We start from the raw sequence: 17,601 nt of genomic DNA on the forward strand, positions 1-17,601 counted from the left end.
TCAGCCACCTGTCTTAATTACGATTACGCAAAGCCGCGGCAGAACTGCACTCTGCTCAGCAGCACAGAAAAGCCTGCTTCCGACGAACAACTTCAGTCAGTGGCAGACACCCGTTCCCCAGACCAACCATTACAACAAATAATTAAGATTCCTCACACCTACCATTTTCAACAGTCTTCTGCGGAGATTTGCTTTCCAACGATATTGTTGCAATTTTCCTTTCAATTCTAGTGGGAAAATAAACAGGTTACAGCACTCATTGCAGACCTTTTGTTGCACATTTACTCGCATAACCTATCTTCCTCGTGTTCACGTCTTAACAGTTGATTAGAGCATAGAAAGCCAAGTCAGCTAGAAAGCTGTATGTTACTAAAGGAACTTAAAAGCATAAAAAAAATCCACCACAAACTTTAAGTAGAAGCTATTACAGAATTTGTGCTCTTTGCCAAGATTAGTGCATGTCCAGAGGACTTCATTGTTGCTGCTCTTTCACAACAAGAAGTAGGCTGTTGCTCACATTTCTATAGTGGTTACTTTTCCAGTACCTTAAACAAGAAAAAAATTGCACCCCACAGGCAGGGAAACTACGCAATTTTTAGGGCAACACATCAACAGTTTGGGGCAGGAAGTGAAGAATTTTGAATCAAGCTGAAACTGGGAGTGAGGGGGAGACAGATTCTTAGTTAAAGCCTCAGTACTCCTACAAAGCAACGTAGTAAAAAGAAATCATTTCCGCGCTAGTTCTTTCACAGGCCAGACTCTGTCAGCCTTGCAAACGCAGCAAGAGTAGGTTCCCACATTCAAGTACTACTGCCTAAATACCTTCCCTATTCGCAATTTCAGCCACGTAAGAGGCTTGGCATAATGGAATCAGTCTCCAAGCAAAGGGAACAAAGAAGGCTTAACACACCTCTCCAGTTTAGAGCACCGTTATCAGCTCTCAGAGAAATCTCATCCTGAAACCTATGCCTGTGTATTCACCTGCTGCTATTGTGCTCATCTTCAGATCCCTGCTCTTCATCTGATGTTAGAGGAGAGTAATGAACGCCGTTGGTCTGAATGATGGGCTTTTCCTTTTTCAGTACCGGGGGCTGGTCATTGTCCTGGTAAGGAACAGGAGAGTTCTTCAGGGAGTTTTCAGGAGAGGAAATGGCTGTTATTTCTAAAGGCTGGTTAATGTTATTGACCTGGGCAAGAAGGAAAGAAAGCAGTTACAGATGAGAGCACCCCTTTAGAAACAAGGCATCTTGTTAAGGATATTAAAAGCAGGCTTAACTTGCCCAGCTTTAGGATATGCCAACAGCTGCTTGTCTAGCACTGCCGTTGTTATACTCTACCATCCTGCATTAGAGCCCCAGATGAAAGCTTGAATACAATTTGGAAAATATCTAATTTTCATTCTTTGATTTCACATTTAAACACAGAAATGAAGACATGGGATAATCACTTCCCCCCCCAAACTACCATTGCAGGATCACATGAACACAACTTGTATAGCTGGCTTAATTATGCAAGAATGCCATATGCTTCTGGCACTCTTATACTATTTAGTCAATCTTAGCTTAAACTATTTGCAAAATATTTAACCTACAGCCTAAAAATCAACTTCACTGCAGAAACAAGGTCTTTGTCATAAGGGAAGAGATTATTTTTAATTTTTAATGCTCTGACAGCAAAGAACTTTTTGAAGATGTTCTACCTATACAGAAATAGTTCACCAGCTTTTCAGCAATTCTCTCGCCTCTCAGAGGGGCCACTTTCACAAAGGGTCTTCACGCCCATTCTAGCAACTAGCACTGCAACAGCCTGAGAGTACGCTAAAGAATAGAACGGCTGAAGCTTATTTCTAATTCACAGAGCTTTCCCAGGCCCTTCTCTCTTGCTAGAGCTCTTCATTTTTGCCCTTACCATGGAGTTGATATTGAGCGGTGAACCTGATGGTTGCGTAAAGAGTCCAGACACAGTAGGTAAGGATTTGCGTTTAGGGGAGACCCCGGAGTTCCCGCTGAGATTCCCAGTAGAGGATCTCTTCCGCCGGCCTCGCTTCTTCCCATCCTGCGCGTGTGCTTGGCCACAGTCCAGCCGAGCGCTCGTGGGCAGAGGACTGTGCTTGTTGGAAGGGGATTGTTTTACATGTCCTGTATTAGGAGAGATTGTAAAGATGATTCTTCTCTTGGCCTCGTTCTCAGGATCTGAAAACGCTGCATCAGACTGAAGATCCCCCTTTGTTCCTTCGGCAAACATCTTCTGAGCATCTGCATATTGCAATACCCCTACCAGGCTCTGGGAGGTGCCATTTAACCTGGGGCTTGTTGAGTGCTGGTGAGCAGGGGAGTTTTGCCCAGAGTTCCTTGGCTGCATCATTAGCAAAGGATGTTGTGGAGTGGAACTCCGAGACCCTACTGAGTTAAACAGACTCCCAGAGTCGTCCAGAGCTGCCTGATCAACACTATGGTTAAGATGGGCTGGGCTGTTTGTAAGATTTCCATTGACTGCCACGGAGCCAGAAGAGTAAGAAAAACCTGTTGAAAGGGAAAGTATACATCATTGCTTCTGCTGAGTGATAGTTCACAGTGCTAGATTTCTGGGAGGACCGGGAGTGGTTTCAGCTCTACGTGCGTTAGATCAGCCAGCAGCCAGGTATTACATGGGAAACTGCACAGCTGCCTTTTACGCAGCGCAGTCGAGAACGTGGCTCTGTGTGCTGACGGTTTCAGTTCAGGGTTAATGATTTTCACTGCTCTTTGGCCAGTTCAGGAAAATTCATGTGTTATATGGAGACATCCTATGCTCCACCCGGTTTTTAAATGGAATTCAAGTGTAAGTTTCTTTTGAGCTATTGTGCCTTTTGAAATCAGGGCTCCTCTACTCTCAACTCCTTCCTATTGTCAAGGAAACAGACGGCCAAATTCAGCCCCTTTCCTTCCCCCAAAAAAGGAGGGACTGTGTCATCTATACAGCCCACCTCCTTCTCAAAATTAAACAAAAGGCTGTGGCTTAGGGAGTGACAGGGGATCTTCAAGGAAACTGTGGCAGAAGAATGCCGCACGGGAGGAAGCTTGGACAGGTATTTCTCATGGTGTATCATAAATGGGTTTAGCGCTCTAGTAAGGCCTCGTCTCTGGGCTGTCTAAATGAAAGGGGTAGAAGAGAACATGGTATTGTTTTATGACAATGGTTTTTTTAAATACTTCATTGGTTTTATAGAAAACTGCAGCCAAGCCCTTCTTTGCAAAACAGATGCTAGAAAAAACACAAGCCCCTCGAGGTGGTAAACATTACGAACAAATGCACTCTCTGATGAGGGATCAGCTGTAGAATAGCTTCAGTATGCTAGAACCTACTTTTCCTGGTCCACAACATTTCCATATCCCAAATAGCTAAAGGCCACCATTTCAACAGATGAGTGAGTTCAGAAGCAATGTCTTCACTTAAAGGTACCCTCTTCCCGTTTGACCTTTCTTCCTACCCAGATACTTGTGCCTTTACAACTGCTCATGAGGCACCATTGTGACCTGCATCAAGAAACTAATTTTGCTATTAAAAAAAAACCTCCACCACCCTGTTAAATTAAGCTTTTAAAGCCAGATCACCAGCTCACAGCACAGCTATGCAACACTGCCAGTTTGCCACACTGTTGAGGTAGGAATCTCTTAATCCACATAGAAGAATTTACAAAAGCAATTATTTATTTACACTGCGGGGTGCTGCAGTTCAGGTAAAGGCACATCAAACCAATACTTTATGCCAAAACGCATCCAAGCCGTAGGCACATGCTGTCCCAAAACATTATCATCCATGATTCTTTGGTCTCATTACAAAACACACATTTTTCTAGCACTCTACTGCCTGAACGACCTGACAAAAAGCGTTCGGAAAACTCCGATGCATGCACTTGGGGGTGCTGTCACGACAAGACAGCACACCTTCGCGTAGATGAGGCTGTTACCTGAGGTAGCCAAAGCCAGTGGCTTGTTTCCAGCAGCATTGCTTACGCCATTATGAGAACTAGCACCAATCTGCTTTTCAAGTGTCGATGAGTCTCTACTCTGATGAACTGGGCTAGGTGTGCTTCTCTGGGGGGAGAGAAACAGGCGTTTTAGTACAGGAAGCATACTCAAAAGTCAACAGTTTAAACAAAATTCACATGCATTAGTAGTAGTACCAAGGAAAGTGGCTCTACTTCCTAAATCTCCTAGATTTTGCTTGTTTTGACAAAAACATAGATCTGCATGTTATGGGACAAAAATAAATACCGTGATTAATTGTACTGCAATAGTATCCAGCACACAACAGATACCATGCAGATAGAGGGCGAACAGGCTCATCGTCCCAGAAAGTTTAGACTCAGGACAGCACTGCAATCAGAGAACGAACGCCTGTTTCACAGGCAGCCGGAAAAAGAAACAAATGGTTGTACCATGTCCCCAAGCCTGCGCACACGAAGTTCCCCAAAACAACCCCAAACGAACATGAAATCCCTTAGGCTATGTTCTCTGGTACACTGTCTGAGGGTATGATCAACAAGGGGTGTCTTCCTAAAGCAGGCAAACAATTGTGAAATGGTAGCCTGAACAAACAACGTGTTGAAGTGAGAGATGCCATCCAGAGGTAACATTCTCTCTCTCTGAGGACGTACGACTTCTGCTCGGAGCTGGGCAGACTGTAGTTCTGCTACAACTAAAAGCCTACAGCTGGAAAAAGATAATGGATTCAATACTATGAAACAACTCCAGCTTTCCAAATCTGGGATTGTAAGGCAGGCATTTGTGGATGGATTCTAAATTCACAGCTCTCATGTGAAAGCAGCAAATGTTTCTCAGTTCTCTGCTGTAACACTTTTGTGACAAACATTTGTGAGAAATGGGACCAGGCTTTTTTAAACTTCTCTGCCACTGAGAGTAGCATGGGCTTAGCAGGATTCCAAAAAGAGATGGTCTCTAGTTGCTCTCTGCTGCTACAGAGCAGTCACTTGCACATGAGGTATTACAGCCTTAAAGCGTTATTCAAGTTCATCCTACACATGTATGTGATAAAGATAGACAATTTTGAGATGACCAAACTGAGGCAGAATTTGTCTCCCAGGGTCATGTAAGAAGGCAGGGGCTAAGAACAAACTGACACGTGTGATTCTCTGCTTTCACTGCCACAAACTCTCAGACTCTGAGCCTTTTCCACCCAGCCAGACGTTTAAGACTAGGATTTCTTGAGGCATGTACTTTACTTTCCTTCCTGGCTGAAATACCGCCACCCCACAGACAAAAGAGAGTAAAAATCTACAGAATGACAGTAAAAATCTACAGAAGACAGTAAAAATCTAAGAGCCAGGAGGATGCATCCCAACAGCAGCCTCCCCCAAAGCATCGAACATTCGAGATTAGCAGCCCGCTAAGGATTCTGGTGCACAGCACCCCATTACTGCCCAGTGTGATTTTAGTTAGGGATGGAAAGTGTTGACAATCCCTTACTCACCACCTTCTCAACACGGCTAGGTAGGACTACGCTGGCCAGAGGGATACTAACAGGGAGTTTATTGGGCTGCACTGTGCTGAGAGGAATACTGATAGGTAGGCTGGTGATAGTTTCTCCATTACTCACAGAGGTTCTCTCTCTCAAAACCTGTAAACGCAAAAGAGAAAGTAATATTCTTAACTGCATGCTATTACTGAAAAGACTTTGTCGTCCTTTCCCCCCCCCCCCCTTTTTTTCCTTAAAGAATTACATGATCAAGAGTGATGACTACATAGCAAAGACAGGACATGCATGGAGCAGCTTTGCTACCAACACCAGTCTACTGGGGCAGCAATATCCCACTGCACAGAAATATGTAAATTAAAGCTACTGCTGGCCCCAAGCATAAGGAAAAGGATGCCTTAGGCAAGCTCATTTCCTAGTATCTTTGTTAGAGCTCTGTGAAAAGCACTCATCTGACAGAACTCATATCTTGAGGCCCTCTGTACACAGAAGATGTAGTAGCCAGAAATATTTCCATGATAACCCCCTATTGGAGGGCACCTGCTTTCTCTGAAATGAGACCAATATGATTCCTGGCTGGACCAATTACGTGGATAATTTTTTGTTATTTTTATTTTTTTAACCGTGAAAGAGTCTACTTTTCAAGTTCAAGCAGACACGCACCAGATCAAAACGAAGTCCTACTGCATTACTGGCACAGTTCATATGCAAACGAATAACTCGGAGGGAAGCACATCTTTCATGAGCACAGTATTCTCCTTCTCCAGCCAGCTCCTTTTTATTGTATCACACCTACTGTATTTTGTGTTGTTTTCCATGCCAAGCTGACCACAGAAAGGAGCATGCTTGCATTCCCTCGTTCGGCCAACTTTTTCTTTGTTCTACCAGGTGTAATATCTGTGCGCTTGAGCACCAGCGGATCTCTTACCTTCTCGCCTGCAATTGGTAAGGCCGCTGGGGAAGAGGGCCGAGTTTCCTGAGGACTCAGCTTTATGCCATTTGAAATACCAGGGCTTGGATATGTAAGGCCATTCTCTTTGACGTGGTCAGCTCTGGAACAGAAATGTACGATTGTCAGAATACAAAAGCTAACGACTTCTCTTTTGCAAGGAATTCTTGTAACAAACTCAAGGCACTGTACCACCTTATTTACCCAATCAGCTGTCACTGTTGCTTTTCCTGACAAAAAACTTTTACAAGTGTATAAAACTCCACTTTTAAAAATATTTTTCCACAATCCAAATAAACGACCATTATTAAAAACTAGCAATAGACTACCCCTCCTTTCCCATCCCAGGAAATGATCACTCTCACCTCTGTATCTCATTAGTTGTTGCTTTTCCATTGACTGCATGGTCTTGATTCAAGTGTCTCCTCAGTGCTATTTTAGCTGGGGAAAACCTGGTATAATCAGGTAAGGACAAGCTTGTCATCTTGTCTGCCTTCTGTCTGCTGCTGTGGTTTGGGGTACACGGAACTATTTCTTGGTCCAGGTGAGAGGTGGTGTACTGAGGGGTGTTCTGCTTGGAAGAGGGCCTGCTAAAAGTGTTATGAATTTCATAGGGTGTAGCATGGCCGTTCATGGACAGTTCAGGGCTCATGCCGTTGATGTGGGGCATAGGAAACTTAGAGCATTCAAGCTCCAGGTGGAACCTGCTGTGATCGGCCTCAGGATCACGGCTCAAATGGTTTTTATTGCGTAGCTGTACTGACAGTGACTCATCAGACGGCGTGTACGATTTCAGCTGCATGAGCTCCTGCTGTCTTTGACTTTTCTCAAGTTCCACAATGCTGATCTTGAAATGAAGAGGGGGACAATGATTAAAGACCATACTTAAGAATTCTCTCACATTACAGCGTTCTGCCTTGACATGCCTCTCAGAAAAAAGTGGCCCCATTTCTGGGAACAATGCAAAACAATTGACCCACAATTTGAGAAACAGATTTCAACGTGCTGTTCTGAGCTTGAGACCAAAAGGCGCAGGTAAGGGAAATGGCTCAGAGACTCTAAGAAAGCACCTTTCAGGTCTTGAAAGCAAACACAAAATATCTCCAACTTGTATAGAGCATGGAGTAACTCGATACTGCCAGTCATTGAAGGAAACAGACACTCCGTGTCAAGTCATCCAGCAAAGGGCTGGATTAGCTCTAGTGCTAATCTCACAGGGAAAGAGAAATTCTTCAGTCACAGGAGTTTCATTTCTTTTCACTAAGGTCAGTGACATTCTGTGGGAATTGATTCCTGAATCAAGAAGTCAGAGCACACAGAAGACATTATCATGAAGCCACACATTATGCAAATAAGCAGGACCTTTCTTTTCACCAGGTCATGCTTTTTAATTCTATTTCATGACAAACCATGATTCCTTCTTCCACAGCATTACCAAGGAATCAGGTCATAGCATCTACTTCCTTTAAAAGTTATCCACATCCTTATTCTTCAAGTTTACTAAAACTCTCTAATAAAAAGATTAGTCTCCAGGGGAGTGTAGGGGGAGAAAGGTGGGGGGAAAAACCCAGCCACCTAGCTTATCCCTTAACATCGTATTTAGTCAAATACCCTTAACCGGTCCATTGCCCAAGAGCTACCCCAAGTTTGTTTCTTGCTCTCTACCTGCAGTTCCAAACAGTGCTTTTGTTTCTCAGAAATCTGATTCTTCAACGCCTGCTTCTCTTTCAGCAAGTTCTCCAGTGACAACGTTGACCAATCCAGCTTCAGTTCTTCACACCGTGCCTTAAGCTGCAAAGACACAGGATAAACAGATCAAAAGACAACTTTCACCACTTCACCCAAGGCACAAGCTGAAAGCCATGCACCTTTCAGCTGGATATGTGCAAGAAGCTGCTTAGCCCGTTGAAAACTCCTCTCAGCTTAAGCCAAATGCCACCAAAATGGCCCTGTGGTCACCAACACAATGTGGCAGAAGGTGGCCGTGTTTTTTCTAAAACCAGTGTTATCACCCAGCCTCCCTAACCACTTCCACGTCCAGATTTCCCCCTCACCTACCTTAACAGTTTGAGTTACCAAGATGAACAACACAAGAGTTATGGCTACCACAAAGCAAGCACTGTACAAACGTCTTGGCCAGCAAGATCCAGATTCAGCGGCAAGTGCATATACGGGTGCACAGCTGTTTACGCGACACAGCTGAGGCCAGAGCCAACTGTCACCTCAGCGTTTCCCCCATCATTCTTGTTACAGAGGAGCTATAGCGGCTGGACGATTTTTTGTTCATTACGATACCCTGAAGTCAAGGCCAGCCCTCAGCTCATGACCTGTTCTCCCTACACAAAGGGAGCATCACCCTGCTACTCAGACACAAGCATTGTACACACCAGCTGTAAGCTCTGGTTCCTGAGTTCGCTGTTATCCTTCTCCAGCTGTTTCGTCTGTTCTTTCAGTTGCTGATTGTGAGCAGAGATTTCCTTCTGAGCCTGAATCAGGTCATTGTAGGTCAGAGCTTTAACTCCCAACTACAAGATGAAGGGTGAGAAGGAAAGAGATCATTCAATAAGGTCTTGACACCCTAATTCCAGACGACTGTCACATTCACAGGTGACACTGAGGAGATCCGCAGAACTTATGCGGCTCACAGGAAGGCCCTCAGCATTCTCCAAGGCACTTTGTCATTGCTAGGGGATAACGAGGAAGGACAAAAGTACCTCGCTTGGAGCTGCTGTTCCAGCAATTCAACTTTAAAATTGGCATTTAGTTTCTTGCCAGTCAGAAGAACACTATTTTTGTAGAGAGCCACCGCATTTCCTTCGGTGCTTCTGAACTTGCATTGGCAACACAGAGTTGGTTCAGCCAGCAGGGGATGCATCCTCTACTAAAATACCATGGTGGCTGTGGTCTGTCACCCCCTTCCCTTCGATACAGAGCGGCGCACAACAATTTCAACAACGGAGATAAAACATAACCGAAGAGTGATACAGATTTCACATTATTTAGCATGATCTGCTGCAAAACAGAGGCTTTTTTGATAAAAATAAGTAAGACCTGAGACTACTCTGGTCTTACTTATTTTTATCAAAACTGTTTGCGTGCAGATGACTAACAAGCATCCACTTCCACCAGATCGGGGCTACCTCATCAAGTTTCTGCTGAAAAAGACGTTTGATTTCCTCTTTCTGTGCCTGGCAGTGGGTGAATAACTGCTGTGCTGTCCCCAGTAGCTGAGCATTCTTTTCCTGGAAGAGGGAAGAGAGAAAATACACTTTTAGCACCAACTGCAGCATGGTCCACCTTAGTAAGATGTTTACACCTAGTTTGTATAGGAAGTTGGGAGGGGATCTGAGCTCAGAGGGGAGATGTATGAACTACTCCAGCTCTGTCTCAGACTTCTGCGAGCCTGTGTTTGTTAGTGTTCAACACCTGGTGAAGTTAAGCAAGCTGAAAAGAGCTTTTAAGTAGTTTTTTCTGCTATAGGGTAAATATAATCAGGATAGTCTTAAAAATTCATTTTTATCCTCCTAGTGCATTGTAAAGAAATAGTAATAATCACATCCTACAGAGCAGAAATGGAACTGGAAAAGATTATCTGTATGAAATCTGTTACTAAACTGGGAACAGAATTTAAATCTCCAGAGTCCCAATTCAGAGTTTTCCTACACAGTATTCATGGAAGACACGCAGTAAATGAAAATACACTGGGGGAGAGGTAGGAGGAAAGTCATAAATAAGCCAAACCACTTGTATTTCTAATGCCAAAATTACTTCAGTGGGCCACCTGACCCTTCCACTCGCAGAACATTTCCTGCCCATAACATTCCTTAACCAGACACTTGCTTACTCATTTCACGGTCGTGCACTGTGTGAGCAGCAAAGGGCAAGGACAGGACTGGCTAAAGAGTCTCATTTATTCGGTTCCCAATTGAAAGACGAGCGCAGCAAGAAGAGCAGGCTCTGGAGATTACACTTTTCTCCACCTTTTGCTGCTGAGGCCAAACCGGAATTGTGCAGAAACTGAGACATCGCTCCAGAAAAAGCGGAGGACGGGGCGAAAAGCCCCTCGATCTTCCAAGCAATCCATGTTGTGAAGCGAAGCAGCAGCGCTGGCGAGTTCCACATGTGTGAGAAAACACAGGACCTGGCATACAGCTCGTGTTGCCTCTCACGCCAAAGACTTGGGAAAACAGTTGAGTCACTGCAACGCTAAATGGACTGCCACAAGTGATGCCGAAAAAATCATTTATGCTTTCAACATCAGTCATTTCATTCAGCCTTTACAAGCAGTGGAGCTGACAGCTCCATCTAAGGGTAATCTGGTGAACTAGCAGCTCACAGCATCTTGTTTATTTTAAAATCGTATTACAGAAATGTTTTTCTTGTACTTGAAAAACCTTCATGTAAAAGGGATTCATTAAACAGAATATACAACAGCACCTCATCCAGCAAAGTTCTGCTTCTGCTTTTGTGAAGCTTAACTTGCCATGCTGTCAGTGTAACACTCCATTAAAAAATATTTTCATACTGAATTCCTCATTTTAATGTCTTAAAGTATGAAACAGCTGTTGGACACCAACACGGAGGGATTACTTTGCCACACTCTCAATTTATACTTTCAGTGTACAGCACAATACTTGCACGCTATCATTTCTCATGCTATTTTCTGTGCAAGGAGATAAATTAACTTTATGCTGACTTTCCTGACAAGTACAGAACAAGCAGAAAAATATGCTGCTTAAGGAAAAAGTTGAAAATTCAAAGTGCTGTTTGACTGTGAAAACAAATGGAAACAACCATAGAAAAAAGGTTTGCATGAACACCGCATCAGCATCAACCAATTCTCAGTAACAAATGGGGTGGCACAAATTAGCCTCTCTCATCTGGAAAAAGGGTTCCCACTATGGAAAACCCCATGAAACAACGCTACAGCTTTATGCTGACACTTTCACAAAGGCCACAGGGCAAAGGAAAGCTTCCACGGGGGCTACCAAAAGCTGGAATTGGCCAGAAGTTAAAGATTATTGTTGAGCTCTATGGGGAAAGCTCCCTCCATTGAAGTAGCAAGCACAGTCTCTCTCCTCAGGACTAATTTATAAAGCAATTAAATTATTCATTAATTGAGGTAAAGCAATACAAGAAGAAGAGGTGTTCAGCCAGTAAATCTCCTCCCTCTGCTGGGGAGACGGCTCCATAGCAGAGAAAAATGCCACACTTCACAGCTGCAGGGTTTTCTTTGCCTTTTCATGGATTTCCACCCACGACTTGGTAAATTTACACTTTGCCCACCAGTGTAATCTTAACACATTAAGATTATCAATACTAAGGATGCTTCATTAAGTCTCTTAAGTCAGTGATGACAGTTTGGGGTTTTTTTAATCTCATACTTCAATTTGTTTCAAGTTTAATGAGGCATCCTGATGCTAGAGTACGCAATTAATTTAGGCTTTCCTACAGTGGGAAAGGAATAGGATGTCAAAAACCAGAAAATTCAGCTCCAAGGAATTAGTATCTGTGTGTTTTTCAAGATAATCCTCATTCAAAGTTGCTACAACCTATAGCTAGATTAAGCACAATTAAATTATCTACGACCAGTTTGACTTGCAGGATGCATCCATAAGCTTGCAGGATGAATCCATGCAGGGAAGCCCCTCTAAGTGGAGGGCAGGAACGCATTCAGGCAGTGCACACTGCTGAAGAGGTTGACCACCACCTCTTGCTCCTGTGACCCATGAGATATTTAGAGAAGAAAAGCAGCTGCCAATCCCAAATGGGAGAAAAGGACAGGGTTCAAGACACCAGCTTCCCACATAGGTGTACACAGCTTCGTGTCAAAATAGAGGAAAAAACAGAAATACTGAAGCGAGTCTTCTTAGGTGGAGGGGCACCAGAGGGAAGAGGGGAGGTACATCTCTCCCAGTTTGCAGATGGGAAATTTAAGCACAGAAAGACTGCCCGAGTTAGCAATAAGATCCACAGGTACAGTCATTCAGCCTAAGCATGACTCTGGTAGAGTCTTTGTAATCGGCCTGGCGCAGCACTGCTGTTAACTGTACACAATTTCGATCTCCAGCATTTTTCCCTCGCATCTGAAGTATCTGGTAGTCTGGCAACTTTGTTTAGAAATGTTAAAAAGGACACCTACCTTTTCCTGCTCCAGTAACTGTTGCAGACTTGCTTTATACTGAGGTGTTTTCATGTAAGCCATGAACTGCATGTACTGGATCTTAAAAGAGTCTGCAAAGTAAACAAGGAGGTGATACATTTCAAGTGAGAGAAAGTGCAATGCTCCTATTTACCCCTACTTGCTCCCTTGACACCTCTCCCCCCTTTGCTCTCTCTTGCTTTTTATTTGGACTGTAAGTCAGACCAAGCCATTAAAGATCAATTTAGAACATGCTGAAAATCCGTCTTCTGATGCAAGCTGAACACTTGGATCCATTAGCTACTTATAATAGGTACCCGAATGGAAGTCATGACAACGCATTCAAAAACGCAGAGGAAGATGATGGGTGCTAATGGTGTGTTTGCATGATGAAAGAGGAGTTGAACAGCTTTTAATGCACTGTAAGTAGAAATAATAAAAGAGATTAGCTGTAACAGCCAAAACTAGCCCTGAGCTCGGAGCACTCATTCTCCCAGCATCACAAGACAGGGCTTGCTGTACTCCTCCTACCTCCATACAGACAGATGACAAGCTCTACACCCACAGTTACTCTGCCCTCCAAGGAGCACTTGCTTCTCATCGTCCTTCTATCTCCAGTCTCCTAGTACGCAATAAACCTTCCTCCTCCCCAGCCCTCGCCGCTGGGGCCCTTTCAGCATAAAGGCAACCACGTGATTAAGTCCAGTCTGCTGCAATCATAGGCAGCCAAAACATGTAAGAGAAGGTATGCAGACTTTTGCAGTGAGGTTTACTCCAGACAAGTGTCATTCTCCCCGCTCCTCACCACCACCCCGATATGAAACCTCCCTCTAACTCTTTTTCTCTCTTTCTCTACACTCAGAAATCAGTCATAACTGTAAGACACCACAGCAAGAGAGCAGGAGTTAAGGACATCACAGATGCCCTTGGTCTCTACACAGACAGGAACGTTACATCAGATTCCCAGATGATCCTAGACTGCCCAATGCCAAAGGCCAGAAACAGTTCGGGGGGGGGGACGGGGGGGGGGGGAACCAGAAGACCCAAAAAACCACCAAGTTCTTCTCCAAGTTTTTCCCTAAATCACCTCGCGCACGTGGAGCATATTTTCCAACCGCACCACCTTTATGACCTCAAAAACTCAGACAGCATCTCATTTACTTTGCTCGAAGTTTTGCAGAGCAAACGGAGTCGTGTTCTCCAAGACTGCATCATTTAAGAATAAGAGAATGGTTTCATTTAAAATGAAGTTATTTCTGACTAGTCATTTCCATTTAAAGTTATTTTGGATTCTTGCTAAATCCAAGCTTATTTCCTTTTGTGCCAAAGGAGAGCTGAAACAATGTCAACAAACAAATGCAGACCACGACATCAACTTCAGCAGCAAGCAAGAGAAGAGACCTCGTGGTGATGCCAATAGAAGCGGGGCAGGCGGGGGAAGATGGGGGAGAAGCTATCCCCCTCTCCTGTTCAATACACAGCTTCCCAAGTGGCCCTTTGATTTACCATATGTAAAGGTTCTCTCTACTCTCCAAGCAGAGGTTCCCATGGCAAACGTGGTGACAACATTACAGCCTTACCTAGCAGCTTCTGTAGTGCAGGTGGGGTAGGTGTCACCAGTAGCTGGTTAGATGAATGCCGTTGCACTTTAGGAGGTAGTTGGTAATATGGACTATGAGGTGACTTGTATGCATCTAAAGAGAGAAACAAAGATAACCTTTCAGATTGCAAAAGTCAGTGTTTCTGGCAAGTACTTTACCATTAGAAAGCATGTCATTTACAACGCAAGATCCAGTGACTTAGCTAGATCAACACCCTGCAACAAATTGCTTGGAAGGACATCTACAGCTTATCCTTAGAAGAGCAGCAGCAGAGAAGCTATCAGCCGCAGCTCAGCTCCAGCCTCTGGCCAAGCACCTACAGACAGATTCAATCACCGTCTTCGCACAGGGGCATACCCCCATCTCAAGGGGAGCTTTGCTTTGGTGGCAAGGGAGAAGTTATGACACAAAACCAAACTAAACCTAGCCATAAAGGAAAGATGACCTCCAAGCATGCGTTCAGAGCCTCAGATACTTGTCTACACTGGTGTGGCAGGGGGAGCCTTCTTCCACTGCCAGCCTTGAACTCACCCTGAGGAGAGGATGAAGATGTCTGTGAAACAGTTTGAGCATGCAGAAGTTCTAGTGCAGTTTGGTTCTTCTTGGTCTTGCGCTCTGTATTTGCAGTGTTCATTTTCTTGGGACGTCCTCGTTTCCTGCCTGCCATTTTCCTTCCTTTTTTACTTAGCTTTTTCTTCCGTGCTTTGGAGGGAGATGGCTTTTTAAGAGAATTTGCCCCAGCCTTTTCTTCTTCAGCACCAGAATCCTAAGAGATTTTTAAAAGCCAAAAGCTCTTTAGTCATTTCTACCTACATATGCAGCATTCCTTTTAAGCAAGCATTAATAACTTTGTTTGTTTAATAATGTTATGAAAGCAAACTGATGCATTGTAGTTAAATAACCTGCCAGTGAAACAGGCCTGCTTGGGATAAGAGCTGTCCCCAGACCCAAGAAGTTGTGCTCATTCTCTTCTGGACTTACTCATTACAGAAAAGGAAATCTTTAACTGTTGTCTAAGAAAAGCTGATTATTCACCCTGTATTGACTATATTCTTCAACTGAATTTCATTAAAAAGTCAAAGTACATTCAATACTTTCTATTTTTGTGCATGAACAGTCACTGCATTTCTAACGGTGTGATGCAACGGAATGAGAAAGGAAATGAGTCTTTGCAAAAGAGACTCAGCACCCTTTGAACTCCATTCAATAGGTTATGACTCAGGGGAAGCTCTGGAAGCTGGTGCTGAAGGTAAGCAAGGCTGGACAGCCAACTGTTCTATTCATCTTGCAATACGTTTTTTCCAGAATTAGTGGTGCAATTCCCAAGTGCTGCTTTTATTAAGTCACTCCATCATATTTTTGTCCACAGCAACAGCTATATGAGTTTACATGTTCAGAACAAACACAATCTTTCCACAGAATCAGGCCTTTCCTGACACAGATGCACAGCTAAAGAGAAAACACATTTACTCTACGAAAATGCAGGATGTTCACCTTGCTTTCTTGAACCTTCGTTGGAGTAGTTGTGTTGCTCTTATTTTCTCGTTGTTGACGACGTCTAGCTGCCTCTTGTTCCTCCTGGATAAATGTTTTAAAAGACTTAAGAATTTGCTCATATATTTATCACTTTTAAATACAGAGCACAGTGTTTCCCAGCTTAATCTTCCACAAGAGCTAGGTGTAAGTGCTCTTATCATACAATGCCTAATTAATAAAAAAAAAAAAACAACTTGTTACCAGTAAGGGAAAAAACTTGCCCTGCCTCAGGCAACACTCAGTGGGAAAAGGAAGATAAATCCAAGTCATCCTTTTGCACTGCGTTACCTACTGTAAGGGGTTTCAAACATGCAGCCACAGGGCAAAGGAGATTAAGCCCCAACCTCTTCCCTTATTCTGCCCCTCGCAATTCCACCCCCTCAGATCACACACTGGTGTTACAGGGTTTGTTGGTTGGTTGTTTTTTTTTTTTTTAAAGAACTATTAAATATTTCAATAGCTTTACCTACACCCCCAATATTTCACGTATTGCTACATCAATTTAAAAATCTTACATGACTTGAAATGGCAAAGCCATTAATCATCATGTAATTCAAGTTTAGCCAAGTCTGTAGAGGAGATGTAAAAAAGCAACTTTTAAGCTTGATTTTCTACTAGGCAGCAAGGACGGGAAATTTCAAAGAGCTCACTCAAAGCCTTTCTTGTACCTTCCAGGTGAGGTTTAATTTGCATAAGAATTCTGGCAATTCCAACACTTCCATTTAAGCAAGTTATCAACTAGACCGTACAAATGGCAGATTTAAATAGCCTCCCCATTAAAAGCAGAGAAGTTCAACAGTATATGGATGCCACTCTGCATTTTTTCTTTTGACTCTGAGAAGTCTCTTTTCTCCCAAGTTTGAATTCAGCAGTCTGAAACAACCCGATCCCAAAGCTACCGTTAGTCTGCTTTCAACACTTACTAAGCAAGTCACTCGGAAGACTAACATTCACCTGAAGTTTTAAATTAAGTGGCCTCACTTAACTCTCTTACTGGGAATACCAGCCTCGTCGGTTGTTTCAGATTAATATAGCCCAGCACGGTCTCAAAAATCCTCTGGCATTTTAATTCCAAATGTGATAGCATAGACTGCAGCAACTGACAACACATTTCATGTCTCAGATAGTGTGTCCCAGAAGTAACACCTCAGAGTGCTCTTCAGCTTCATTTTCATGACAGATTCAAACTATCATTTCCTTCTTTAACTTCAGTTCTTTAACGAACAAATAGATCTTTACAGACCTCCAATGCAAGGGAAAAGCACCTTGTGGCTGCCCCATTAATTCTCTATTAGAAAGCTCTTGAACATGATGGTGTTAGTGCTTGATGGTATATGATGCTTCACTTCAATTAGCTCCACGCCCACGCTCCGTGCTTATCAAGAAAATTTGATTTCCAACAATTCTGTCCATCTTTAACAAGTGACTAAATTCCTCATAGTAGCTGCTCCATCGTTTTGAGTTTTCTACAAAAAATGAAACTTACCCTGAGTTTTGGATTTTTGAGACTAGAAAAATAGTTTTCAAGCTGAAAATAGAAAGATAAGATAGTCATTTTCAAAGTCACGACAGACGAATACATAAGAACAAAATATTCACTTAAGACAAATGCAGAACTGCAGAAATTCTGACTGGTTTTCTTCTGATAAGCTACATCAAGAAGCCATTGACATTCATTCTTTTTAGCGACACAGACACGCTGTGTAGCAGGACATAATCCAAGCCTCAACAAGGTTTTATCATCTTCACCACTGCCTATCCTTGTTTCAAAGCTTTGTGTCACATATCTCCACTCAGCAGAAGGTTATTTTCAATGAAGCTACTTCACTCTCGTCCTCCGCTACAATATTTATCTGTACTCTAGCATATTCTTCAACAAAAGCATTATTAGACTACAG

At 43.3% G+C, this 17,601-nt stretch overlaps 1 protein-coding gene across 16 annotated transcripts in view; it reads right to left on the reverse strand.

Moving 5' to 3' along the window:
• Window positions 1-17,601, reverse strand: part of DOT1L (DOT1 like histone lysine methyltransferase) — a 77,894-nt gene that overhangs the window by 14,087 nt on the left and 46,206 nt on the right. For 12 of the 16 annotated variants that reach the window (XR_015707305.1, XR_015707302.1, XR_015707301.1 and 9 more), the window contains 15 exons: window positions 17,190-17,231; window positions 15,662-15,745; window positions 14,699-14,933; window positions 14,147-14,260; window positions 12,567-12,658; window positions 9,565-9,666; window positions 8,812-8,949; window positions 8,090-8,215; window positions 6,790-7,271; window positions 6,404-6,527; window positions 5,473-5,619; window positions 3,950-4,076; window positions 1,909-2,522; window positions 982-1,187; window positions 163-227 (listed from right to left, as the gene is read on the reverse strand). Coding sequence is in view for 11 of the 16 variants with exons in the window: in XM_087769198.1 (XP_087625324.1) it covers window positions 163-227; window positions 982-1,187; window positions 1,909-2,522; window positions 3,950-4,076; window positions 5,473-5,619; window positions 6,404-6,527; window positions 6,790-7,271; window positions 8,090-8,215; window positions 8,812-8,949; window positions 9,565-9,666; window positions 12,567-12,658; window positions 14,147-14,260; window positions 14,699-14,933; window positions 15,662-15,745; window positions 17,190-17,231 (2,698 nt within the window). In the remaining 5 variants the exon portion in view is untranslated. The remainder of the gene's footprint in view (window positions 1-162; window positions 228-981; window positions 1,188-1,908; window positions 2,523-3,949; window positions 4,077-5,472; window positions 5,620-6,403; window positions 6,528-6,789; window positions 7,272-8,089; window positions 8,216-8,811; window positions 8,950-9,564; window positions 9,667-12,566; window positions 12,659-14,146; window positions 14,261-14,698; window positions 14,934-15,661; window positions 15,746-17,189; window positions 17,232-17,601) is intronic. The other 4 variants (XM_087769201.1, XM_087769196.1, XM_087769200.1 and 1 more) reach the window with 4 other exon arrangements.

Source organism: Nipponia nippon, unplaced genomic scaffold (assembly GCF_047370975.1).
Source record: "Nipponia nippon isolate SJK-2023a ecotype South Korea unplaced genomic scaffold, ASM4737097v1 scaffold_31, whole genome shotgun sequence".
In the NCBI taxonomy this organism is placed as follows: Eukaryota; Metazoa; Chordata; class Aves; order Pelecaniformes; family Threskiornithidae; genus Nipponia; species Nipponia nippon.